Here is a 27,433-nt window from a genome sequence, read left to right on the forward strand (position 1 = left end):
ATGCGGTTACATTGAATGCGAAGTCCGCCATATTCAGTTGCAATCTACTTGTGGAAGAAATTTTGGCGTGAAAGTTAGCATTCAAGAGCAGAATAGTGACATGTTGTGACATAAAGTATTGTGTGACAAGTCTTTTGTCAACGAGGTGAGTTTATGATTCACGTGTGACATTACACTAACGAGCATTTGAACGTGAAGCATTTTATAAAACACCAACAGTGTGTCGATGATGGGACAAAGTGATTTGATAGTCATTCATTCCTTGTAGGTCTAATCAGGAGACATCTCCTACCTACGTTAGAGTTTAACTAGTGGCCTCTCGCTTCTTAGTGGACGTCCTACGAAAAAATTGTTTGACTTTTCTGTAAAATTTAATTGTCACTTTGCAGAAGTACTGAAGTTATCTCGTGATCATATATGATCATACTGTATTTTTAGAATCCGCTTATATTTGGTAGTTGTCCTAAAAAATATCATCAGTGTTATTGTTGAGACTTTTGCCATGACAATTTTTAAAGGCCTAAAGACCACTTCAATTTTTTTGCTTTAAAAGTATTACATTATGAATCATTCAAATAAATACTTTATCAAATTCTTTGTTTGTGCTTCTTAATGTTGAATTGTATTGGTGTTTAAAATATGTATACCAAATAGGAATTAGGAATAATGAAAAAGACACACCCACATGCCCAGACCTCCACTAACTTGAAAAAGTTGGTCACTTTAACATACAATATTTGTAAAAATGAATTTTCTATGTCCCCTTTAATACTAGCTCAGCTTGTAGGGAATTTCCCTTAGCCTCACGTTCATGTGTCCACAATAAAGAGAGTGAGAGATTGCTAGTTTTGAGTTCCAATGTGGGTAGAATTTTTTTTTCTGTATTCCGCCCTATAACAGATAGGAAGTTGAGGTTCCAGCATACCCTGGACTCCCTTACAGAGACATGCTCAGGCTGCATAATCAAGAGAGAAAGGATTCTCAAATGTCAAATCTGCAAGTACTTTGGACCTCCCTACACCTAAACTGCTGAGAAATCCTTACTATACGAGATCTAGATTGAGGAGCTTTTTCAGAGCTAGCTAATTTGAAGAACTCAAGGGAGTAGTATAAAAATGGGAAAGTATCGGATCAGAAGCCTTATCTCCCTCAAGCCTAATTAGCCTAGCCGTAGGGTACCTGTGTTGTCTTATAGATAGCAAGACACCACTTGTTTCAGTCCTAATTAGGTAGGTGAGCAGTTTTTTTGGGAGTCAGATTCACCATATGTTTCTTCTGTACAAAGTACTGTCAATAACAAATTGGGGAAAATGGTGGTTTACCTTTGAAATCCTTCACTGTTGCAATATAGGGATTTTCAGTCAGCAGTAAAGGATGGGACTAAATAGTGAATATTGTATTAAGTTGAAAATATATCCCTACTGGATGCATAATACATGCATTGGGGCCCTATAGAGGAGATCATAATTGGATGTATTAAGGCTGAGCTTTTTTAACAGAATTTGCTTTGAATCATCTTTGGAACCAGAAAATCAAATGTTGTTGACTCCAATGCAAATCATCATTGCATGGTACTTATAGACAGATCCCAAAATGGTGAAATATTTGTAATAAAATTTAAACGAGAATGGTTTTCCCATAACTTATTAAATATGTGTGTGATGTAGGTCCTCAAAGTATTTTGTTTCCTGAGAAATCAAGAAAGTCTTCTGTTCAAAGACTAAGGAACAGATTGGTGAATCAGTTGAGCAATCCACCTTTTTCATGTTTTGATTATACAGTATACGTATATCCTGTTTCATCCACCTCATGTAGAAAATCATTGTAATTAGTAACCTTTCTTTTCAGCAATCATGGCAGAGGACAACACAGACCAGAAGCACTACCCAGGGATTACTTCCCCAATCAGTTTAGACAAACCCAAGCCTCTGGACTACAAGCTGTCTGCCAAACTGGAGGAGAGCATGCGGCCATATGGTGTATTTGAAAGTGATGAACAGTTATCACATAGGTATATAATTGGATCAATGTTACAAACTTTCCGAAGATTGTTCACCTTGGCTTATCATCTGATTCGAAGTGTAAATGTCAGAATAGGTGTACAGGAATTCAAAATGAAAATAATGATAAAAATTCAAAATTATTCTTCAGTTTTGATGAAATGATTTGGGTGAAGAGTTATTTTGTATAAACCTGGAGTCTGCTCTTACCCCAGTAATGCATTCCCTATTGTTATATATTTGATACAGGAAGATGTGTCAATAGATATTGTTCCACCTCACAATACTCTTGTTTTTTATGTGCAAGAAAATAAAAAAAAATATAGTAATTTTGTACACTTTCATGTTGTTTTTTGCAGAATGGATGTTTTACATAAGATCAACAACATTGTTAGAGAATGGATCAAAGAAGTTAGCAGACAGAAGGTAAAAACATAGTCTAGTTCTGGAGTTTAGTGAGGATTTTATGTATTGATAAATTTACTCAAAGTCATATGCCAGAGGCTGCAATAGCTCTGTAAAGTAAGGGACTAATATACTTGTGAAGATCTCTACTTGGGTATAGTATTAGTTTCTAAAATCACTGACCTCCCTGTGTTATAGGTTGTGTCTTTTGACAAAAACATGTCAACACTGAGGTAGTTACGAGCTACAGTGTTTTCCCTGGCTATATGACGGGATGTTGAAAATGACCCCATCCCAATGCATTGAGCTTTATTTTCCCAAAAAGCTAAACAAATATTCCCGATTTTGTTTAAGTGTGAACAACTATAATGGCAAATATTACACAAAATATGTAAAACTAAGAAGAGTAAAGAATCAAAATTACTGTGCCATCATGATCGTGTTAAGCTAGAATTAGTGTTGTATTATAAAACTGATAAGCATTCCATTCAACAATTAATAGCATGTAAATTCTTAACATAATTTTCATAGTTTTCCATCATCTCAAAACATCTTCAGTCCCAAGATATTTCATTACCCAAAATCTTGTAGATAATTGAATCAATTTGCTACAAACCAAAACCCAAAAAATACTGGGGGTAGATATAGAATTTTAAGTCACTGATTTCTACCATTACAGAGCAACATTCCTGAGAGCAAGATAGACACCTTTGGAGGAAAAGTTTGTACATTTGGATCATATCGACTGGGAGTTCACACAAAAGGTAAATGTCTACACTGAACATGTTGTCTCCACTGGTTTTGATTTTCTGTTTGTGTTTTCCTTAATGATAGATTTCTTTGTATCATACAGGTGGTGATATTGATACTCTATGTGTGGCACCCAGACATGTGGACAGATCTGACTTCTTTTCCTCGTTTTATGAACTGTTGAAACAACAGGAGGAAGTGAAAGATTTGAGGGTGAGTAAACAATACCATAGATACACTTAGACAAGGGTTAATCTAGGATTTGGGGAATACTATCCATTATGAAATTGAGGGGAAATAAAGGGCCTCAGTGTTGTGAATTAATCTTTATACTTAAACATTTTACAACTTTTCTTTGGGATAATTCTTACATATTTCATGAAAATTTGGGAATTTCCTCTGTTTAAAGAATATTCCACTGTTTTATGGGATTTTTTCATGAGAGGGAATTTTTTTTATTTTAAGGGAAAACATCATCAGTGGTAATACTACCAAATTTCAGTAGTAAAATCGGTGTAGATTAACCTCTGTTAAAATCAAAAGTAGTATAGTAGAGTTTTGTAGCGAGTTACTCGTGTTTATAAAGGTAATTAAGCCACTGTGATAATACTGCTATATACGGAATACTGTAAAAACCCCGTCCTTAAATGACCTAATCTGCTGATAGGACGTTAAACAATGCAAAATCAAACCATAAAAACCCATGTGATTTACACATTTGTTTTACCTCTCAAAGGTGGTATTTAATGTTGGAAGGAGGAAAATCATCATTTTCTCATGCCCCTCAATTCTAACATTGTTGTGTATGTACCATGTAGGTAATATTCAGTTATATGAAATGTCTATTTTCTTACAGGCGGTGGAGGAAGCTTATGTACCAGTGATAAAGATGGTGTTTGATGGAATTGAAGTAAGAAGTCGATCCCTATGGTTCTCCTTTCAGTGTTTTACAGGTTCAAACAGTATTAGATAAACACTAGTGGTCTCTCATTCCCTGGAAATCTGGTACATAATGTAGAAAATATTATAGAGACTGGTGGAAATCCTATAAAATATTGTTGAAATCTTTGTGGTGGACTTCAGGTGTAAAGGATTGATGTGAATAAGTTTATTGTATGATTGAAATAATGTAATAATAACTTTGTGTTAAAGTTTGTAATTGTGAGGAGGATTGAGGTGGACACTTTACCTTTATTATGTAAACAATTGAATTAACTTTAGTTATGGGGTAAATTTTTGTTATGTATTAATCAGACACTTTTATTTATTTCAGCTTGATATGTTGTTTGCACGTCTGGCTCTGCCACAGATACCCGAAGACATCGACCTGAGGGATGAAGCACTACTTAAAAACTTATCAGAGAAATGTGTAAGAAGTCTTAATGGTGAGTGATCTGAATATCAGAAAAATGTGTAAGAATTCTTAATGATGAGTGATCTGAATATCAGATAAATGTGTGAGAAGTCTTAATGGTGAGTGGTCTGATTATCAGAAAAATGTGTAAGAATTCTTAATGGTGAGTGATCTGAATATCAGAAAAATGTGTGAGAAGTCTTAATGGTGAGTGGTCTGAATATCAGAAAAATGTGTGAGAAGTCTTAATGGTGAGTGATCTGAATATCAGAAAAATGTGTGAGAAGTCTTAATGGTGAGTGGTCTGAATATCAGAAAAATGTGTGAGAAGTCTGAATGGTGAGTGGTCTGAATATCAGAAAAATGTGTGAGAAGTCTGAATGGTGAGTGGTCTGAATATCAGAAAAATGTGTGAGAAGTCTTAATTGTGAGTGGTCTTAATTTTGTTGACTTTGTAAAGTATATCAATTGCTGTGACATATATAGTGTTTCTTTGTCAGGCATGTATGATTAAAGAGAGAAAGAAAAAGAAAAGTGTCAGAGAAAGTGCGCGTAATGGCTGGGTGGTTTTAATTTGAGATGTTAGTTAAATGAGGTTTAGCTATCAAATAATATTAGATTGATTGTAAATATAATCATTAATATAAGATTTGTTCAGTAACTCTGTTGTTTCCATGTTGCAGGTTGTCGAGTGACGGATGAGATACTACATCTGGTACCCAACAAAGAAAGCTTCAGGATGACACTCCGGGCTGTCAAGTTATGGGCAAAAAGTTAGTGGCGCCAATTACTCTTGGGGACAATATGTAGAGATTTTGATCCTTTTCTGTGTATCGGTTAAATCAATCACTGTGCGGCAGTGTCAGTCATCTGCCATAACAACCAGGGATCACCACAATTTCAAAATGATGGGTGGAGGAAAATTTTTTGACAATTTTTTCTGAACATGTACTTTTGTGGATGTCATGCAGCCTCGCGGTGCGACGTTTCGAGAAACATCATCAATTATGACATTAAGAATAGAGATTTAATTCTAAATAAATATGCATTTTAATCATTTGCTCACTCTATGCCATATATATCGTGTAAATTAAAACAAAATAACAGCTTATACCATTACTTTAAAAAACTACAAACATACATTCCTCATTTAAACAATCATCAATTTATTTTCACAAAACCATTTCAATCTCAATTCCAATTCGCTGTTCTTTAATATAACATTGAATAAAACAAACTCAAATAGCATCTTTTACTGTTATAAATATGATAAACATTCACACCCAAGATCATATTGCATTGTCAAGTATTATAAGTTAAAACATTTCAATTATTAATTTCATAAATTGCACTATAATATTATCAGTGAACATATTAATAGCAACTATTATATCTATGATACAGCATCTACAAATCAAACTCAATGGCAACTTTTACTGGACATAATATAAGAATATATAAAGTATTTAAAGCAATGCACAAGCCACAATATAATTTCAATTAAGATATCAATTCAACACAGTCACTATAATTTTCTCCTGAAAATAGTCTTCACTATATATGAACAATTGAAGCCAAACACAATTTGTCTCTCCAAATGACATGAACATTCTGCTGTTGCACAGTCCCTTCTAGAATGAAGCAGCTTTCTTGTAGGGAACTTTCTGGGTAAACACCATCATCAGAGAGTTCAAGATCCTCTGAGAGAGCCTGTTCCTGCTGGTGGTAATAAATAAATAAATAAATAAATATTTTTGAAAAGCTTAATGAATCTTATTGGGGTAATTACCATATTATAATTATGAACTTCTTATTCCTACAAATTTGTAATAAGCAAAACAATTAAAACCATCAATAAATCTTTGGGAAAAAAAAAACCCAAAAAAAACAAATTAATTATATTTTAACAAATTAAATATAATCAAATTAGTACATATTCATTACAAATGTACATGTTATTTTTTAATTACAGTGTATATACTTGAGGTGCTAATTCACTTATCTTTATTTAATTATAATTAAAGAAAATCAAAAACCTAGATAACACTTATCAAATAATAAATAGAGAGATACATTAGGAGAGATTCTGAGATTATTTATATTATTGGACGTTTCGAGATCGTTTTTGGAAGGGAGATCACTCTAATAGTACTTTCTAAAAATAGCACGTGACAAGAAAACCAATGCACGAAATATTCATTAGATTATTATCATTATCTAGCAAATCAAATATAGGCTAATTGTAAGCTTACCTTGGTCATCTTCATACACAATTAATCCATGCGCATTTCTGTAGCCGTGGCTTGCGCGATATATCAGATTTCAGTCTGTTGGCTGCAGGTTTTCTAGATCGGTTGTCGCGATCGCATGTCGTTCACATGGTGTTCCAAAAAAGGAGCTGATACTCCTCTCTTCATGGTGACATTGCCATAAAGTTTTCAAAAATGTATCCATGCTTCTCAAACATCGGCTTAGGTATTGATATTATCAGTTTGATTATCCCAGCTGAATATTAATTCTTGTGAAAAAAAAAATCTTATCGGACCGTCGGTTTTTCCGATGTAGACGATGGTAACATTTTCTCTGATGTCCCGATCGACTGAAACCATACAATCACATCTGTTCCCATGGTCAGAACAGTACACCTACTATTAATTAATTATCACCATCGATATAGGTGTGATCAAGAGATCAGTCAACCGTATCAAAACATAACGGTGAGGCACCTTACCGAGATCGCAATTCGTCAATTAGGCCTAGTTCACCTGTAAAAACAGGGGCCATAGGTAATGAGTATCGGACGCTATAGAAACGGGTCAGTTTTCTGCTTGGAATCGATACAAAATAGGGGTGTTAGGTAACAATTACATGCGTGGCGGATCGAGTGAATTTGGTTGTGTAAGCGTGGCGGGTACCCAGCTAAGGGTGGCGGGCCGCCACGTTAAAACAGGCAATGGTGATCACTGACAACATCAACTTTTTCATTTCAACAACTCTTTCTCAAAAACAAAAGCACAAGGATCATTATATTGAGCCAATAGCATGCTCAAATAAATGGCCTTGACCTATGTTAAAGGTCAAATAGGTCAAATGTGTAAAAAGCTTTACAAGACTTATTAACAAAGAATGTTCTGGTTAAGAGCTACACAATTTCTGAATGAAAGAAAGAGTACACTGTTGAGAACAACTTATCACAAAGTTTTTGGAGATTCTAGGAGATACATTGAAATCTATATTTAGGGTCCTGATCAGCCAAAGGTCAAGGTTACTGTTACTTAGGTCAAAATGGATGTAGCTTAAGCTTTTATGTCGGTTTATATCTGATTGTGGTGTTTACAGAGAGAGGCATCTACTCCAATGCGCTGGGATTTCTGGGCGGAGTGTCGTGGGCCATGTTGGTGGCGCGAGTTTGTCAGCTTTACCCACATGCTGCTCCAGCTACACTTCTACACAAGTTTTTCATGGTATTCTACAAATGGTGAGTCTCCCTTGTCAAACCAGGATTTAGTGAAAATCCTCATTTCTATGTGTTTAACTTAAGAATTACACATTTATTGTAATACATATTGTGAGTCCTAGTCAAATCAGGATTTAGTGAAAATCCTCAATTCTGTAAGTTTAGCTTAAGGACTATACACCCATTGTAATACAGTTATGAGGTCACCTGATTCTCATGTGATACCATTGAGTATGTTGGTTAATTAATCATTAATTAGTGTTTTAATAAATTGGTACATCCACAATATATGTAGTATAAAACAGCATAGAAAATAACACTACCACTAAAATATTCAGCTCAGTTATGGTTCGTTTACTTACAATTAATAAATTTCATTATAAATAAGATAAATTATTTCTGTGATACGTGATGGTGGAGATATACTCTGACTGTTTGTATTACAGGGACTGGCCACAACCTATATTACTGAAACCACTTCACACTGACAATCGACTGAGCTTTCCGGTTTGGGATCCCAGGGTAAGTAGTGAAACCTTCAACACAAAACACCATCAGAACGATTTTACTGGTACTGCCTGATTAAAACACCATCACAACGATTTTACTGGTACTGCCTGATTAAAACACCATCACAACGATTTTACTGGTACTGTCTGATTAAAACTCCATCACAACGATTTTACTGGTACTGCCTGATTAAAACACCATCACAACGATTTTACTGGTACTGCCTGATTAAAACACCATCACAACGATTTTACTGGTACTGTCTGATTAAAACTCCATCACAACGATTTTACTGGTACTGCCTGATTAAAACACCATCACAACGATTTTACTGGTACTGCCTGATTAAAACACCATCACAACGATTTTACTCGTACTGTCTGATTAAAACTCCATCATAACGATTTTACTGGTACTGCCTGATTAAAACACCATCACAACGATTTTACTCGTACTGTCTGATTAAAACTCCATCATAACGATTTTACTGGTACTGTCTGATTAAAACTCCATCATAATGATTTTACTGGTACTGCCTGATTAAAACATCATCACAACGATTTTACTGGTACCGCCTGATTAAAACTCCATCATAATGATTTTACTGGTACCGCCTGATTAAAACTCCATCAGAATGATTTTACTGGTACTGCCTGATTAAAACTCCATCGGAATGATTTTCCTGGTACTGTCTGATTAAAACACTGTCATAAAGATTTTACTGGTACTGTCTGATTAAAACACAATCAGAACGATTTTACTGGTACCGCCTGATTAAAACAGCATCATAATGATTTTACTGGTACTGCCTGATTAAAACTCCATCATGACGATTTTACTGGTACTGTCTGATTAAAACTCCATCATAACGATTTTACTGGTACCGCCTGATTAAAACTCCATCATAACGATTTTACTGGTACTGTCTGATTAAAACTCCATCATAACGATTTTACTGGTACTGTCTGATTAAAACACCATCATAACGATTTTACTGGTACTGTCTGATTAAAACTCCATCATAACGATTTTACTGGTACTGTCTGATTAAAACTCCATCATAACGATTTTACTGGTACTGTCTGATTAAAACTCCATCATAACGATTTTACTGGTACTGTCTGATTAAAACTCCATCATAACGATTTTACTGGTACTGTCTGATTAAAACACAATCAGAACGATTTTACTGGTACTGTCTGATTAAAACACTGTCATAAAGATTGTACTGGTACTGTCTGATTAAAACTCCATCAGAACGATTTTACTCGTACTGTCTGATTAAAACTCCATCATAACGATTTTACTGGTACTGTCTGATTAAAACAGCATCATAACAATTTTACTGGTACTGCCTGATGAGTTATCTAGATAGAATTGATACACGCTTTATTACACCCACAGTTTCTGTGGTTTGTTTTCGTATTGTCTTGTTTGTATGGTGAAATTTTACAGTGTATACACTATCTAAGCTCATCATAGATATGTACTTATATTTTCAGGTCAACCCTTCAGATCGTTTTCACCTTATGCCTATCATCACTCCAGCTTATCCTCAACAGAATTCCACCTTTAACGTGTCCTTAAGTACCCGAACCATCATGATGGAAGAGTTCAAACGAGGTAGGTTTTGACAAAGACTGACATTAGTAATTATTCAGTAATCAATGTATGATATACTCCAGTTCCATACTATATAGCAACAAATTACACGCCATGGTACTTAGTTGATATGTTGATGTAGACCCAAAGTTACTTTGTTAATGTAGACTCAATGCTACTTTGTTGATGTAGACTCCATGCTACTTTGTTGATGTAGACTCAATGGTACTTTGTTGATGTAGACTCAATGGTACTTTGTTGATGTAGACTCAATGTTACTTTGTTGATGTAGACTCAATGTTACTTTGTTGATGTAGACTCAATGTTATTTTGTTGATGTAGACTCAATCATACTTTGTTGATGTAGACTCAATGTTACTTTGTTGATGTAGACTCAATGTTACTTTGTTGATGTAGACTCCATGCTACTTTGTTGATGTAGACTCCATGTTACTTTGTTGATGTAGACTCCATGTTACTTTGTTGATGTAGACTCAATGTTACTTTGTTGATGTAGATTCAATCATACTTTGTTGATGTAGACTCAATGTTACTTTGTTGATGTAGACTCAATGTTACTTTGTTGATGTAGACTCAATGTCACTTTGTTGATGTAGACTCAATGCTACTTTGTTGATGTAGACTCCATGTTACTTTGTTGATGTAGACTCAATGTTACTTTGTTAATGTAGACTCCATGTCACTTTGTTGATGTAGACTCAATGCTACTTTGTTGATGTAGACTCAATGTTACTTTGTTGATGTAGACTCAATGTTACTTTGTTGAAATAGACTCAATGCTGCTTTGTTGATGTAGACTCAATGCTACTTTGTTGATGTAGACTCAATGTTATTTTGTTGATGTAGACTCAATCATACTTTGTTGATGTAGACTCAATGTTACTTTGTTGATGTAGACTCAATGTTACTTTGTTGATGTAGACTCCATGCTACTTTGTTGATGTAGACTCCATGCTACTTTGTTGATGTAGACTCCATGTTACTTTGTTGATGTAGACTCAATGTTACTTTGTTGATGTAGATTCAATCATACTTTGTTGATGTAGACTCAATGTTACTTTGTTGATGTAGACTTAATGGTAATTTGTTGATGTAGACTTAATGGTAATTTGTTGATGTAGACTCCATGTTACTTTGTTGATGTAGACTCAATGCTACTTTGTTGATGTAGACTCAATGCTACTTTGTTGATGTAGACTCAATGTTACTTTGTTAATATTACATCATTATTTAATTTAGGTCTGGATGTTGTCACCAAAATATATGAGGTCAAGGACGACTGGGTTAAACTGTTTGAACCCAGTAGCTTTTTCCTGAAATATAAGTAAGTATAGACAAATTGTGGGAACTGTAATAAAGTTGTCATTTATATTTCTCAATTATGTGTAGTTAGTGGGAGGTGGGCTTATCGGACATAGGTTCATTATTGGATAAACATGGTAAGCTTTGTAATCATTATTAGTTCACCGGTTACGAGTAACCGAGAGCTAATGCTGTCACCCCAGTGTCGGCGTCCCACCTCAAAACTTTAAAGTTTTTAGGGTAAGTTTTTGGAAAGCTTGTAACTCCAAAAGTATACACCTCATGCCCTTCTAATTTGGTTTTAGAGGTCTATGAGTGATATTATGGCAAAATCATGCAGAAAAAAATTGTGATTTTTTCGCATTTTACTATTTTGTGGACTTAACTTTTTTGGCACCAAAACCCACTTTTAAAGTTTTTGGGGTCAGTTTTTGGAAAGTTTGTAAGTCCAAAAGTATATACCTCATGCCCTTTTAAATTGGTTTATACATTCATTAGAGGTCTAGGAGTGATGTTATGGCAAAATCATGCAATCATTGATTGCACTTGTACGACTTACCTGTCAGTAGGAGTATTGATGGTAGTATGTTCGTGTAGTGTATTCAATAGTGGACAAAGATTTTGAGATCAAGCATTATTTGTTTCCTACATAGAAGTACAGGTATGAGGCACATGTCAATGACAGGTTAACCTTATAATCATCCTTATTTCAGACACTACATTGTGCTGATCGTGTCTGCAGAAGAAGAAACATCCTACTTAGAATGGTTGGTATACCTGTAGCAAACTTTTACCTTCACACTCAGTAAAGCACAGTTATAACGACACCACAAAAACCACTTAATTGTAACCTTTATTGGAAATAACATTATAACCAATTCTACACACACGAACAACAGAATACTTACATGTTAACAAAATCGTAATTCTATCTCAAAAAACTGCTTAATATGTGAGTAGAGATTCTTTAGTTGAGAGGATAGTTTTAAACAAAGCTTTGTGGATGTATGTACATGTCACCTATCTTATTTACAGTTGACATAACTGTCAATCTGTCCGATAGGCAGGTAAGAGGAAACTTCATGTTTTAATTCATAGAACTAAATGATGATATTAAAAGCGCCTTTATGTAATGAATGATGATCTTAAAAGCCACTTATGTCCAGCATGAAAGAAAGAGACCTCTCGTTGATTTTTCCCTTATCAAATTTTTAGATAACTCTCAACCAATCATAGTTACTATCCTGAGATATTATCATTTAAGGAAGTAAGTACATAAACTTATCTACATATTTGTAGGCATGGTTACGTGGAGTCAAAAATCCGACTTTTAGTTGGTAATCTGGAACGGAATCCATTCATCAAAATAGCTCATGTGATGCCAGAATCACTTGGACCCCTCACTGAAAGGTAAGTTCCCTTCTCAATATTTAATGAAACCTGAGAAGGTCAGATATTGGCTCACAAGTTGTTGGCTTTATTTTCACCATTTACTCTCATTTCCTCCAACATTAACCCTTCACCTACCGGTGACAGTGAGCAATTCTTCATCTACCGGTGAGAGAGAGCAATTCCTCACCTACCGGTGAGAGTGAGCAATTCCTCATCTACCTGTGAGAGTGAGCAATTCTTCATCTACCGGTGAGAGTGAGCAATTCTTCATCTACCGGTGAGAGAGAGCAATTCTTCATCTACCGGTGAGAGAGCAATTCTTCATCTACCGGTGAGAGAGAGCAATTCCTCATCTACCGGTGAGAGTGAGCAATTCTTCATCTACTGGTGAGAGAGCAATTCTTCATCTACCGGTGAGAGAGAGCAATTCTTCATCTACTGGTAAGAGTGAGCAATTCTTCATCTACCGGTGAGAGAGAGCAATTCTTCATCTAGTAGTGAGAGAGAGCAATTCCTCACCTGCCGTTGAGAGTGAGCAATTCTTCACCTACTGGTGAGAGTGAGCAATTCTTCATCTACCGGTGAGAGAGAGCAATTCTTCATCTAGTAGTGAGAGAGAGCAATTCCTCACCTACCGGTGAGAGTGAGCAATTCTTCACCTACCAGTGAGAGAGAGCAATTCTTCATCTAGTAGTGAGAGAGAGCAATTCCTCACCTACCGTTGAGAGTGGGCAATTCTTCATCTACCGGTGAGAGTGGGCAATTCTTCATCTACCGGTGAGAGAGAGCAATTCTTCATCTACCGGTGAGAGAGCAATTCTTCATCTACCGGTGAGAGAGAGCAATTCTTCATCTACCGGTGAGAGTGGGCAATTCTTCATCTACCGGTGAGAGAGGGCAATTCTTCATCTACCGGTGAGAGAGAGCAATTCTTCATCTACCGGTGAGAGAGCAATTCTTCATCTACCGGTGAGAGAGAGCAATTCTTCATCTACCGGTGAGAGTGGGCAATTCTTCATCTACCGGTGAGAGTGGGCAATTCTTCATCTACCGGTGAGAGAGAGCAATTCTTCATCTAGTAGTGAGAGAGAGCAATTCCTCACATACCGTTGAGAGTGGGCAATTCTTTATCTATCGGTGAGAGTGGGCAATTCTTCATCTACCGTTGAGAATGGGCAATTCCTCATCTACCGGTGAGAGTGGGCAATTCTTCATCTACCGATGAGAGTGGGCAATTCTTCATCTACCGGTGAGAGTGAGCAATTCTTCATCTACCCGGTGAGAGTGGGCAATTCTTCATCTACCGGTGAGAGAGAGCAATTCTTCATCTAGTAATGAGAGAGAGCAATTCCTCACCTACCGGTGAGAGAGAGCAATTCTTCATCTACCGGTGAGAGTGAAATTATACCAGATGTATATCATACTAGGTCTGTTGTATTTACAGAAACATGTCTGTTTCAGTGAGTATATATATAAACATGTCTGTTTCAGTGACGGCCAGTACATGTGTAAATGGTTTATTGGGCTTACATTTAATGAGGTGAAAAATCAAAACATTGATCTCACATACGATATTCAGCCTTTTACAGCAACAGGTACGTACTTCAAAATATCAGATGTTTTACCCCTACATAAGTGTGAAACAGTATTGGGTAATAAGATATCTCACAAATATATCAGCATATCTTAACACCTAGGTATGGCTACTTCTAAAATACTCTACCTGGTTAAAGGTTCACTGATCCTCTCGGTAGGTCATCCGACCCAGGAGACGACCCAATGTTATCATATAGGTAACCCTGGTAAATACTAGCCACAATATACCGCTCGAATAGAGAGATCTTCTCTTTAGCTCGATCGGTTGAGCGTAAGACTAGTAAGCCAGAGGTCCCGGGTTCGATCCCTAGTGGAGGCAGTGATTTAAATTTAATTTATCATGCGCTCTGTTACATTGGCGCCCAACGTGGGCCCCTGGGAAAACTACTCAGCCTTGCTCCACAAGCATCGCTGTTACCCCTGGAAACTCGAGGACTAGTTCTTTCCTGGAGGGGGAGTATGTAACCCTGGTAAATACTAGCCGCAAAATATACCGCTCGGCTAGAGAGATCTTCCCTTTAGCTCGATCGGTTGAGCGTAAGACTAGTAAGCCAGAGGTCCCGGGTTCGATCCCTACCGGAGGCAGTGATTTAAATTTAATTTATCATGCGCTCTGTTACATATAGATTACAGTTCTGGTTTCTGATTATAAAGGTTCTATACCATTATATGATTGGGACTGTAAATTTTTATTGAGGCTAGATTCCAGTTCCTTCAGGATAGGTTATATTTGAAACTTTAGTAGTTACTTACTGTAATGTTTTATTTTGGTGATTTATTATGATGGGTTATCTCCTCTTGTTTGGTTCCACAGTTCACAGACAAGCGGTCCATATCAAGTTGATGAAACAAGACATGAAAATAGAAATCAAACATGTCAAGCGGTAAGTAAAGGATATTACTAGTAGTACTTGACCTGATTGATTTTTAAGGACTTTTGAAATAAAGTGGCAGAGAACTAAATACAACTGTAGATAAACGACTATAAATTTATCAAATTGATCAAACTTGTATTTTCACTTCAGCGGTAAGCAGTGAATTTAATATTTTGCAGTGAAATTATAAGATTTTGCAATGAAAATATAAGTTTTTCATTTTTTTGACCAATCAGAGCGAACCTTTATATTCACCTCATTGAAACTTGCTGATTTTTCCAATCGAAGCTAAGATAGATAAATAGGTTATTTTGCTGTATTTCTGAAATATTCAGACTAGTTTTTGGATAAAATACTCACTTGATGTTAGCTTTTCATGCACAGATTCTCCGATAACAGTCCTTTAAAATGGCGCCGTCAAGTGGAGTAATGTCCCAAAGAGATCACATCATGTATTATGTTACTGACATTTTGACACTATTAATTTTTCAATGTTTTTAATTATTATTTTTTCAGCATAAAATACAATAAAAAGAAAATTGAATGGTTTTCATTTGAATATAACATCTGTTTCACTCGTATGACAGAAAACTTTGATATTTTTCTCTCTTTCTTCGCACTCGTGAAAATATCTCTATTCTGTCAAATTATGAAATATATGTTATATTCTCTTATGCTTTTAGCACAGTATTCTGTCCAGTGTTAAATCATCCCCATTTTTTACCAGTGACTCTTTTGGGATGATTTCATGAGATAATAATAAAATTAATAATGTAAGCTGTAAGGAAACACTCTGGCATGATTCTTCTGAACATCATACAGGTGTGTAGTCCTGGCAGATAACTAACAAAAATTGATTCAGGAGTAGAAATAAATTCTATCATAAGATAAAGCTACTTCTGGGTAGAAGGTATCTGTTAACCGAATGGTTTGTGTGTTACAGGAAACAGCTGGTCCAGTATGTACCCACAGACTTGCTACAGAGAGGGAAATCCACAGAAACTAAGAAGAAGGTAAGAGCTGTATGTCGGTCTATAGGTCAGGCAATCAGAAAAGTGGGTCGGACATGTAGGTCAGGCAATCAGAAAAGTGGGTCGGACATGTAGGTCAGGCAATCAGAAAAGTGGGTTGGACATGTAGGTCAGGCAATCAGAAAAGTGGGTTGGACATGTAGGTCAGGCAATCAGAAAAGTGGGTTGGACATGTAGGTCAGGCAATCAGAAAAGTGGGTTGGACATATAGGTCAGGCAATCAGAAAAGTGGGTTGGACATGTAGGTCAGGCAATCAGAAAAGTGGGTCGAGCATGTAGGTCAGGCAATCAGAAAAGTGGGTCGAACATGTAGGTCAAGCAATGGGAAAAGTGGATTGGACCTGTAGGTCAAGCAATGGGGAAAATTCCTCTCCTTTAATGTACAACAAATCAATCCCGAAGTCACCATACCGTTAAATTGACTGACTTCAAACTTGGATGCCTCTCCTTTGATAAAAAACAAATCAATCTCGCGGTCGCCATACCGTTAAATGGACTGACTCCTCTCCTTTCTGATCTTCAAAACAAATGCATTAGCTTAGTGATTGGTCATATCTTTTTCCTGACAACAATCAAATAGCTAGTCATGTGCCTTCAAATTTACCATGACATTCAAGCAGTGCAGAAAGTGACCAAGTAACGATATTTACTGACAACATGAAGATAACATGGGTTAGCTGGGTGTCTTTAGACCATGTCCTACTCATAAAGATAACATGGGTTAGCTGGGTGTCTTTAGACCATGTCTACTCATAAAGATAACATGGGTTAGCTAGGTGTCTTTAGACCATGTCTACTCATAAAGATAACATGGGTTAGCTGGGTGTCTTTAGACCATGTCTACTCATAAAGATAACATGGGTTAGCTGGGTGTCTTTAGACCATGTCTACTCATAAAGATAACATGGGTTAGCTAGGTGTCTTTAGACCATGTCTACTCATAAAGATAACATGGGTTAGCTGGGTGTCTTTAGACCATGTCTACTCATAAAGATAACATGGGTTAGCTGGATGTCTTTAGACCATGTCCTACTCATATAGATAACATGGGTTAGCTGGTATCTTTAGACCATGTCTACTCATAAAGATAACATGGGTTAGCTGGGTGTCTTTAGACCATGTCCTACTCATAAAGATAACATGGGTTAGCTGGGTGTCTTTAGACCATGTCCTACTCATAAAGATAACATGGGTTAGCTGGGTGTCTTTAGACCATGTCCTACTCATAAAGATAAAATGGGTTAGCTGGATGTCTTTAGACCATGTCCTACTCATATAGATAACATGGGTTAGCTGGATGTCTTTAGACCATGTCCTGTACTCATAAAGATAACATGGGTTAGCTGGATGTCTTTAGACCATGTCTACTCATAAAGATAACATGGGTTAGCTGGGTGTCTTTAGACCATGTCTACTCATAAAGGTAACATGGGTTAGCTGGGTGTCTTTAGACCATGTCTACTCATAAAGATAACATGGGTTAGCTGGGTGTCTTTAGACCATGTCTACTCATAAAGATAACATGGGTTAGCTGGGTGTCTTTAGACCATGTCTACTCATAAAGATAACATGGGTTAGCTGGGTGTCTTTAGACCATGTCCTACTCATAAAGATAACATGGGTTAGCTGGGTGTCTTTAGACCATGTCCTACTCATAAAGGTAACATGGGTTAGCTGGTGTCTTTAGACCATGTCTACTCATAAAGGTAACATGGGTTAGCTGGTGTCTTTAGACCATGTCCTGTACTCATAAAGGTCAACATAAATATCATCCATTCGGTAGTCAGGAGTTAGCATTGTTCTGAATATCAGCAAGGACCATGACCATATACAAGTTGTAGTGAAAGTCCTCTCCCAATATGTCTTAAGTGTTCAACAGAAGTTCTGATAACATGTTGTTAGCTATGGTGGCTATCTTGAATTTGGCAAAAAGACTTCCTTTTTAAGTTTAAGCATTAGTGCAAGAAAAACCGAGGTCAGATGGCCCAACGTTATTAGATGTGTAGGCTGGTAAATTGGTGACTTCTTGCCCGATAGGCCACTGTAGATTGAGTTTTTCGAGACTAATTCAGTAAATTGGACTACATAATATGTTTCAACTTTCAGCAAGTACTTTTACTTTACTCTTTTAGCCCCATGTTGAAGAGGAACCTTGTATTTTGGTAAAAAAAAAAGTTGTTAACTCTTAAATATTGTGATTTGTCATATAACACTTCTAATTGAAATATTTGTAACTTGGTAACAGGACAGTCGGTCCAGTATAGGAAGTAGTGGAAAGCCTAGTGACCAGTCTCAGGGTCTGACTCACAGTAAGTCCGACACAGAACTACTTCGCTCAGACACCATCTCAGTCGACATCCAGGACGACTCGAGTCGAGATTCGCGGAGTGGCACACCCACGCAAGATAGCCAAAGCCCCAGCAAAGACAGCAGTTGTACAAACGGGGAGGTAAGTATTGTGACATATATTCATGTGTGTAAGTGATGTGGCTATTTGGTAATATTCATGTGTGTAAGTGATGTGGCTATTTGGTAATATTCATGTGTGTAAGTGATGTGGCTATTTGGTAATATTTATGTGTGTAAGTGATATGGCTATTTGGTAATATTCATGTGTGTAAGTGATATGGCTATTTGGTAATATTCATGTGTGTAAGTGATATGGCTATTTGGTAATATTCATGTGTGTAAGTGATGTGGCTATTTGGTAATATTCATGTGTGTAAGTGATGTGGCTATTTGGTAATATTTATGTGTGTAAGTGATATGGCTATTTGGTAATATTTATGTGTGTAAGTGATATGGCTATTTGGTAATATTCATGTGTGTAAGTGATGTGGCTATTTGGTAATATTCATGTGTGTAAGTGATGTGGCTATTTGGTAATATTCATGTGTGTAAGTGATGTGGCTATTTGGTAATATTCATGTGTGTAAGTGATGTGGCTATTTGGTAATATTCATGTGTGTAAGTGATATGCTATTTGGTAATATTTATGTGTGTAAGTGATATGGCTATTTTGCAGGTTGAACATACATCCCAGACCACAGATACAATCATGCAGAGTCCAAGTTGTGTCTCCAAAAAGAAGAATAGCAGTCAGGAAGAGGACAGTCCGATCAAACTGTCGTGTTCCGAGGAAGACTCCCAGGTATGTATCACATCGAGAGTGACTTAATATGTCGTGTTCCGAGGAAGACTCCCAGCTATGTATCACATCGAGAGTGACTTAATATGTTGTGTTCCGAGGAAGACTCCCAAGTATGTATCACATCGAGAGTAACATAATATTTTCATGTCTACATGTATAGACTGATTGACTTTGAATTCTGCACCATGACAAAGAATTGTACTTCCTCTCAGATAACCTGCAGACATTATAGTTGAGGACATTTTTATAAACCCAAATATTGTCTCAGTTATGTAATGAGAGGTTCAGTGGTGAAGTGGATATTTCACTTGCCTTTAACCTTGGCAACCAGGGATCACTTCCTCAATCAAATGTTAAAGATTTGGTGTCACCTGTCCAACCTCATCGTTTTTCTCCCAAGTATTCTGATTTCTTCCCACGTGACACTTCCATCCAGGCCAACAAGAGTGATTGAAATAGATTCAACAACTTAAAACATAATTGTTGTAAACGAAAAGTTTGTTTCAGTGATTCTACAACTTAAAACATAATTGTTGTAAACTAAATGATTCAGTGATATGCTAAAGAACCTATGAACCTGAAGAAAATGTTTCATAATAATGAGTTACTTTTATTTACCAGCTTTGTACTATTTCTACCATTTACATTGTCACACAGAATGTGCTAGGATCTCCGATGCACGTCGACTCCTTCGGACAAAGTCCCAGTAGGAAACGTGAGGGTTCACCTGTAAGGCCAGACAGCCCTGTCAAAAGGTCCAAATCTATAGAAGAGTCTCAAGCTAATCAGGTAACAAAAACACGGCCATAGACCATTAACTTCCATGTTTGAAATCGAAGATTTAAATGTGGCCATGGGATTTTAACACTTGAAATTTATGATAACTTTTTCTCAACAAGTACAGAGAAACATTTGTTTTAACTTGTGTAATCATTATTACATGTACATTAAACATGGAAAAAAATTGTGTCCATACTTGTTGGAAACTCTATGAGGGAAAATTACAAGCCACAGAAAACATACAATTATAGACCTTCCTCTGACAAATACCTCAGAGCAATATATTTTGAGCTGTTCTTTCTGTTGGGCCAATTTGAGTTTTGAATTTCCTTGACGGAGATTTGAACACTTAAGATACAAGAATGTAAAATTGTATGTTGTTTTATGAACAGAATGCTGTAGAAAGTCCCATGGATGGAGTGAAGGAAGGAGAAGGACGAGAGAGAGCGATAGATCTCCTCAGCAATCAGGTTTGTGTAGCAGGATATATGTGTTATATACAAGGATAATATTACATATTAACAGTGGGTGTCTGGTCATTTAAAGTTACTTCATTGAACTCCTGTTAATGTCATATCTGTTAAGGTCACACATCTGTTAATGTCACACCTTTTAATGTCATATCTGTTAATGTCACAACCTTCTAATGTCACTTTCACTTAATAACATATTTTCTTGAAAACACTCTATTAAACCACATCTTACTCTATCATAGCATACAGACTCGTTTCACAGTTAACCAGTAAATAGTTGAAGCACATTTTGGGTGATTTTCTCTGCCATGTTTACGTGGTGATACACTAGCTCTAATACATATATATGTCCTTTAGCCTCTTGTCATGTCTATTTAACACTCAAAGTCATTGGATTAAAGGTCAAGGTCAAATATTGTATCTCTATTGTAACTTAGGTCCAGCTCAAAATTACAGGGTAACAGCTATTTCTGGCGAATCTTGGAGTTTTGATGTGAGATTTCAAACTTTCATATTTTTAGAGAGAAAGAGAAACTTCAGTCCTGTTGAGTTACCTTTGATTAACCCCACATAAAAGAGAATTTCTGTAGGCAGCATGAGAAATATTAAGAAAACTTTTAGAAGATGGTTCTGTTTTACATTCAACTAATTCTGTCTAAAAGGTTCATTTCTGTCTGCAGCATGTGAAGCGACTTCCTAGTGCAGATGTACCTGACCTGATGAGTCCACAAACTACACATACACAAGCTGTCAACGTGACACGCAAATGTATCCGCCTCAAGCTTAAGTGACAGTGTGGGCATTCTGGAAGACAATTTGGCTGAAGATTGAATTGCTATGGCGACAATTTAACTGATGATTGAATTGCTACAACAGCAATTTGGCTCAAGATATCTTTAACAGATCGACAACAATTTGGCTGATAGTTGAATTGTTATGAATAAAATATTCATGTGTGTTGAAGAATTCAGATGAGAATAAACAGGCTAATATGTGTCAAGGTATCGGTGGGAATGTCTGCTGATTGAAAGCTGAAGAGTTTGTGTGAGAATGTCTGCTGAATAGAACAATTTATGTTTGATGAATATTTTGCAAAAATAGAATATCAAAGAATATATGATTATTACGTATCAACAGGTGGAGGAATCTGGGAATGGAATATCAAAGAATTCATGTAGAATATTAAGCAAAGGATTGAAAGGGCCATCCAGAGTATGTTAACTACTGATGACAAGGCGTGTTACTTCCTCGAAGTCATATGTATTGGATCATGTCGAGTAGAAAGCCCGAAGATCAACAATGCAAGAGGATACAGACTAGCTGATATTTCGCTGGCTATATTTTGGATGTCTGCAATACGAGTTTTGACATCTTGTGAGCTAGCTGTCCACACAGACAAGCTAAATGCTGATATGGTGTGAGCTACTGTCACAAGTACAACCAAATCACATGTTAATACTTGTAAGGGTTTAGTTGTGTGTAGACATTCGATAATGACTGATAGCAAATCATACTGGAAACCTACTTCCTCAAAGAGAGGCAAACATACAAAAATTGACTTGCCTCAAAAGAAAAAAAAAAGAATGGGCAAAGCATGTTGCTAAAAGTGGAAGTAAAACCAAAAACAATGTAATTGTCGGGTAGTTTCAAGGGAATATGCTGATCTTTTCATTTCCGTATGTGATTTTAGTGGAAATGAGGGCTCTGGGAAACTTTTGTTTTGATGAACTGACCACTTCAGCGTATACATGTGTAAATGACCTCCTTCATTTAGATAATCTTTGTTTAAACATTTATAGAGGTCAAGGTTATGGCCTACTTTGTCTGGATCCTTTGTTTAAACATCTATAAAGGTCAAGGTTGTTTAAACATTTATAGAGGTCAATGTTATGCTCCTACTCTGCCTTACTTCTTGTTAACAGCAATGTTGATAAGTAGACTAACATTTAATGACGACATCATTTTCATGTGACAAGCTACAGATATCAATAGTTTGTAATTCTCAGAAAGTATTTGAAAATGCCATGATTTTTAAACAGGTTTTCTTTTGTTTGGAGAAGAGATTACTACCATCATTATACCATGTGTATTTCAGGCTGTTTTTGTTTTAAATTTTGATTAGATGGCAACATTATTTTAAGAAAAAGCTGGTGCTTCAATATTAAAGAACAAAATCTGAAAGCAATAAGCTCTTATTATTGGTCAACAAGATTTTATATTTTTGCCTCAATTTATAATGTATATACCGGTAAAACATGGAAGTATCCTCAGTTGAAAAACAAAGCAACCTCTTTTTCGGTGTTTAAACCCGTAGTATTGATTGTTTTTAATAAAATTGTATAAAGTGTACAGTAGATATTTTGTGAGTTGCATAATCTGAAGATGAGAGAAAATGTCGGTCACACACTTTCGCTTGTAAAGGTCTCGTATTTGAAGTATAAGAAAAGTTGTTTGTGCACTTACTCCTGTATTTTAATTTCTGCAAGCTGACGGGTATGCTTCCTAGTATAAAACTCTGTAAACATCCTCATGTCTCTGTGTCACTTCATACTAATAGTAGGTGATATCAATGATGGTGTCCTAACCATGGTGACATCAGAAGGATGTTAACATGTTAAAGTTTTAGTACATATGACTAGTGTGACCTCCATTACATCATATGACATAACTAACAATTGCAATTCAATATTTTCTATAATTTTTTATTTATTTTTTTTTTTTTTTCAAATGAGAAAGTTTTTTCATGAAAAAAGAAATAGCTCTACCTCCCATTGTAAAAGATGGTCCATCAGCAGAGGGAAAGTATGATAAATTAGACTCCACAATAACATGGCATGGAGTTAAGTGATGTTTTCAGAATCATTTAGACCAGGATCTGCTACACTTAAATATTAACATAAAATAAATCATCCAGATATTTGTATATGTATTTTACAGTGCTTCATCTTTAAGAGGGAACAAAATTATTCATCACCATGGTGCTGTTATACTGTAAAGCCACATATTAAGGACATTTAGTACCAGTATTTTCATAATGTATGACTAGAGGGTATGGTTAAAGAACCAATACGAGAATATTGACATGATTTTATAGAAACCGCTGCAATATGTGGTGCAGAGCTCCTGTTAATTCATAAGAATACATCATCATCACATTCTTTTTTTAACATTTAAATACATTGAGCTTGCTACTTTTTCCCCCTTGATTTGTTTTCTGACATTTCTTTGGTGAGAAGGAATAAATGTTTCTTAAAACTATATCAACATTACATGTATTACTATTTCCTAATACAGGTACATAATATGTGCCGATTTGTTTTGTCAATCAGTGATCAAATGATTTATCATTATGTTTATAAAACTGTACAGTGAAGTAGTGGACTTGAGCGTTATTAAATGATATGACCAAGTTGGTAACAGACTGTTTATCAAAGTGTTTATCAAACTTTGTCAGCACTTGGGAGAAAAAATGAAATGTTTCTGTGGATTTTGATGTTTTCTTAAAAAAAATTGTAATTTGAAAGTATGAAAATCAGTATTTTCTTCTGTTATGTTTAAAAGCAATTAGTTTATTTTATGTGGAATAAGAAGGAAGTGATTGATTTTTTTTTTTTTTTTTTTTTTAAATATTATTGGAATACTCTCATACGTAGTATGCCCACTACAGAGGATCATTAATCATTTGGCAGGAATACTAATATATGTACAGATTTTAATTTGATGTTATTTTCGTATTTTGTGTGGAGAGAGATAAACATATGTAAATATTTGCCTGTATCAGATGTATTGAGTATGTGAGACAAGAGCACTGTAATTCCTAGATAGCATCAGCGTTGTAATAGAGCCTTCCTGTACATATCCCGATAGTGTTAATGACAACATGGAGGTTGCTCATGACATTCTAAAGTTCAGACAGGAAATTTCTGGGAAAGCATTGAGTGACTTTGAGTTGTAAAATGTGATGGTTGTTATTGCTGATTGTCTCGACTAACATTCGTGCTACATGTTCTTGTTGGGTAACTGCAGTAGAAGTCTTATCATAACAGAATTTTTAGGATTCAACATCGAGTGATCAGCTTTTAAAACAATGAAACTTTCGGCTGCTGTTATTAGCTTTACTGGCACAAAAGACCAAGTGATCTAATGCCTTGACATGACATCTGTCATCCAGTGCCATCTTTTCATTCAAAATACTACTAATCCTAAACTGCTAAAAGTGTTTTGACTAGATTTGGTCTGAAGTACCCTGAGGCCAAAGGTTACCAGAAAGCAGAGAGGAATGTCTTGGTAGTTTTTGCCTTCTTTAGCCTACTCGTGAATTAATCAGAAACAGAAAGTCTTGCCCTTTGTCCATTTAGATGTTATGTAGAGATGGTCATTAATACACATTGTTAATGAAAGGATGTTTTGGGGGATTCTGTTGGGGTCATCTCTTGATAAATTTTGAGTTAAGCTCCATTTACATGGGCATGGGTTCGAGGCATTCATATTTTTTAAAATATGTTGTAATTTAGTTTTAATACATAATCATATAGTGTATATAATTGCTAGGCATAAAGGGGAATGCGCTCCAGTTCTATGGACTGACCACGGTGTTAAGATGACTGGCTGTGGTGTTAAGATGACTGGCTGCGGTGTTAAGATGACTGACCGCAGTGTTAAGATGACTGACCGCGGTGTTAAGATGACTGGCCGCGGTGTTACGATGACTGACCACAGTGTTAAGATGACTGGCTGCGGTGTTAAGATGACTGACCGCAGTGTTAAAATGACTGGCCGCGGTGTAAAGGTGACTGGCCGCGGTGTTAAGATGACTGACCGCGGTGTTAAGATGACTGACCGCGGTGTTAAGGTGACTGACCGCGGTGTTAAGATGACTGGCCGCGGTGTTAAGATGAAGAGAGGAATACACTCCATCTCTACAGACTGGCCGCGGTGTTAAGATGACTGGCCACGGTGTTACGATGACTGACCGCGGTGTTACGATGACTGACCGCGGTGTTAAGATGACTGGCCGCGGTGTTAAGATGACTGGCCGCGGTGTTAAGATGACTGACCGCGGTGTTACAATGACTGACCGCGGTGTTAAGATGACTGACCGCGTTGTTTAGATGACTGACCGTGGTGTTAAGATGAGAGGAATAAGCTCCATCTCTAAGGACTGGCCGTGGTGTTAAGAATAATTCCTTAAATCATACTACAAAAAGAGTTTAACAATAATTACAATTGCTAGGCATTAGAGAGGAATAGACTTGATTCTGTCTAAATTTCTCCTGGGATCTGACCCAGAACACAAGGAATCATTCCCTGGATCTTGATATAGAAATGGTTCATATCTGATAAACTATTTGCAACTGCTGGGAATGAAAAGGTTAATACATATATGCTATCAGAATTAGTCTTAGGGTATAGGTTTTTTACTTGGGGACTTTGAAATATTACTGATATGAGAATATTTTGCCATGATTGCTAAATATCAGTACAGGCTTTTTGGTTCATTTTATTACGAGTGTTGATTTTATTAATCATAATTCAATAGTAAAAAAAAAATTGGTTTTCAATTTAATATTTATTGAATGTTTCAAATTTGAAATGTTTGCATAATTTTTTACTTCGTTTTTGTAACATCTGTACAGGGAACATTTTGAAGTTTTAACGTATGTGTTGTCAGTTCTGAGTGTATTTCACATAGCATGTAGATAAGTGGATATCATAGAGAGAGTGTGTAAGCTGGTTATAGATTTATCTGTGCGAGAGTGTCATTTACATCAATTGTCATTAAACTTGTAAAACAAAAAAATAAAATGTCATCCAAAATCATGTGGTGTTGTTATTTTTGCCTGGAAGATGTTGGATTCCATCAAATGGAGCTGATAGATTTCATACTCTATGAATAGATGTCAGTAGTAGAGTGTATTCAGGAAAATAGGCTCCATGTCTGGTCAGGAAGTTTGATCAAAAGTCATATTTGTTGTATCACCAGTACATCAGCATCTGTTCGTCTAAGCTTTGTATAAAGAGTCGGATAATGGGAAATTAACTCCTCTGATACTACAATGTCTGGTGCTGTGATATGGGAGTAGAATGAATATTCATACCCTACCTACACTGCTCTGTCGGAAAATGTCTTCGTCCAGGGCCCATTTGTTCAAAAGATTATGAGCTTAATCACTTTATTTGTGAAAATTTCATTTCTCAATTGTTGCAAAACCTGTGAGTACATCATCTTTAAATTATGTCAGTTGGAAGAGAATTAAGAATTACAGAATTTCCTAAAGTCTTGACAAGCTAGTTCTAATAGAAATTATTATATCAGGATTTGAAAAATGTTGTTAAAATGTGATTAGCCTAATCACCTTTTGAACAACTGGGCCCAGAGCTACATTATCGCAGCTTAAATGGGAGCACCTACTTCGTTGAGAAATGAAGCTCGCAGTCCAAGTTGCACTAACAGGTCTTTGTTCCATATAAAAATCCATATGTATAGTTAATGTTTCCAAATTTGGTAATGTATGTGTTACTGACCAATTAGAATAGCTCTTCCTCTTTGCTGCATTCAAAGCTGTAGAGACTCTGATACAAAGGAAAGCTTAATTTGTCTAAATCTATTACAAAACAAGTTCTGTAAACTTATATTATTAATACTATATTACTATTAATACCTTTTAAAGTCCAATCATGGAATCCCAGCTGCCAAGGTGAAAAGCAAGTGTGTTACCACTGTGTCACTTGAC

The 27,433-nt window shown here is 36.1% G+C and overlaps 1 protein-coding gene and 1 long non-coding RNA gene across 3 annotated transcripts; one reads left to right on the forward strand and one right to left on the reverse strand.

Annotated features, from left to right (window-relative positions):
* Positions 1-23: 23 nt before the first annotated feature.
* On the forward strand, positions 24-26,517 carry LOC117323163 (poly(A) polymerase beta-like). 2 transcript variants are annotated; one of them, XR_004531665.1, is made up of 23 exons: positions 24-145; positions 1,849-2,011; positions 2,360-2,426; positions 3,085-3,169; positions 3,259-3,368; positions 4,012-4,065; positions 4,429-4,540; positions 5,193-5,282; positions 7,849-7,987; positions 8,413-8,488; positions 9,979-10,099; positions 11,339-11,423; positions 12,115-12,168; positions 12,701-12,811; positions 14,285-14,388; positions 15,204-15,273; positions 16,208-16,277; positions 18,541-18,744; positions 19,321-19,446; positions 20,104-20,235; positions 20,619-20,696; positions 21,380-25,551; positions 25,706-26,517. XR_004531665.1 is itself a non-coding variant. In XM_033878206.1 (22 exons), the coding sequence occupies exons 2-22, from the start codon at positions 1,854-1,856 to the stop codon at positions 21,488-21,490; spliced, it is 2,157 nt and encodes a 718-aa protein (XP_033734097.1). In that variant the 5' UTR covers positions 24-145; positions 1,849-1,853; the 3' UTR covers positions 21,491-26,517. The 2 variants fall into 2 exon arrangements, 1 of the variants encoding a protein (XP_033734097.1); XM_033878206.1 differs by having other exon boundaries at positions 21,380-26,517.
* On the reverse strand, positions 5,656-7,478 carry LOC117323164. Its single transcript, XR_004531666.1, has 2 exons — positions 6,762-7,478; positions 5,656-6,228 (listed from the first exon to the last, which is right to left on the reverse strand). It is a non-coding gene; the product is annotated as an uncharacterized LOC117323164 (long non-coding RNA).
* Positions 26,518-27,433: the final 916 nt, after the last annotated feature.

This window comes from Pecten maximus, chromosome 3 (genome assembly GCF_902652985.1).
Source record: "Pecten maximus chromosome 3, xPecMax1.1, whole genome shotgun sequence".
Taxonomy (NCBI): domain Eukaryota; kingdom Metazoa; phylum Mollusca; class Bivalvia; order Pectinida; family Pectinidae; genus Pecten; species Pecten maximus.

Coding starts and splice junctions, on each gene's coding strand:
- LOC117323163 (XM_033878206.1), top strand. CDS start 1,854: ATGGCAGAGGACAACACAGACCAGAAGCACTACCCAGGGATTACTTCC. Junction 8,489..9,978: donor TTCCGGTTTGGGATCCCAGG/GTAAGTAGTGAA, acceptor TTATATTTTCAG/GTCAACCCTTCAGATCGTTT. Junction 20,697..21,379: donor TAGATCTCCTCAGCAATCAG/GTTTGTGTAGCA, acceptor TTCTGTCTGCAG/CATGTGAAGCGACTTCCTAG.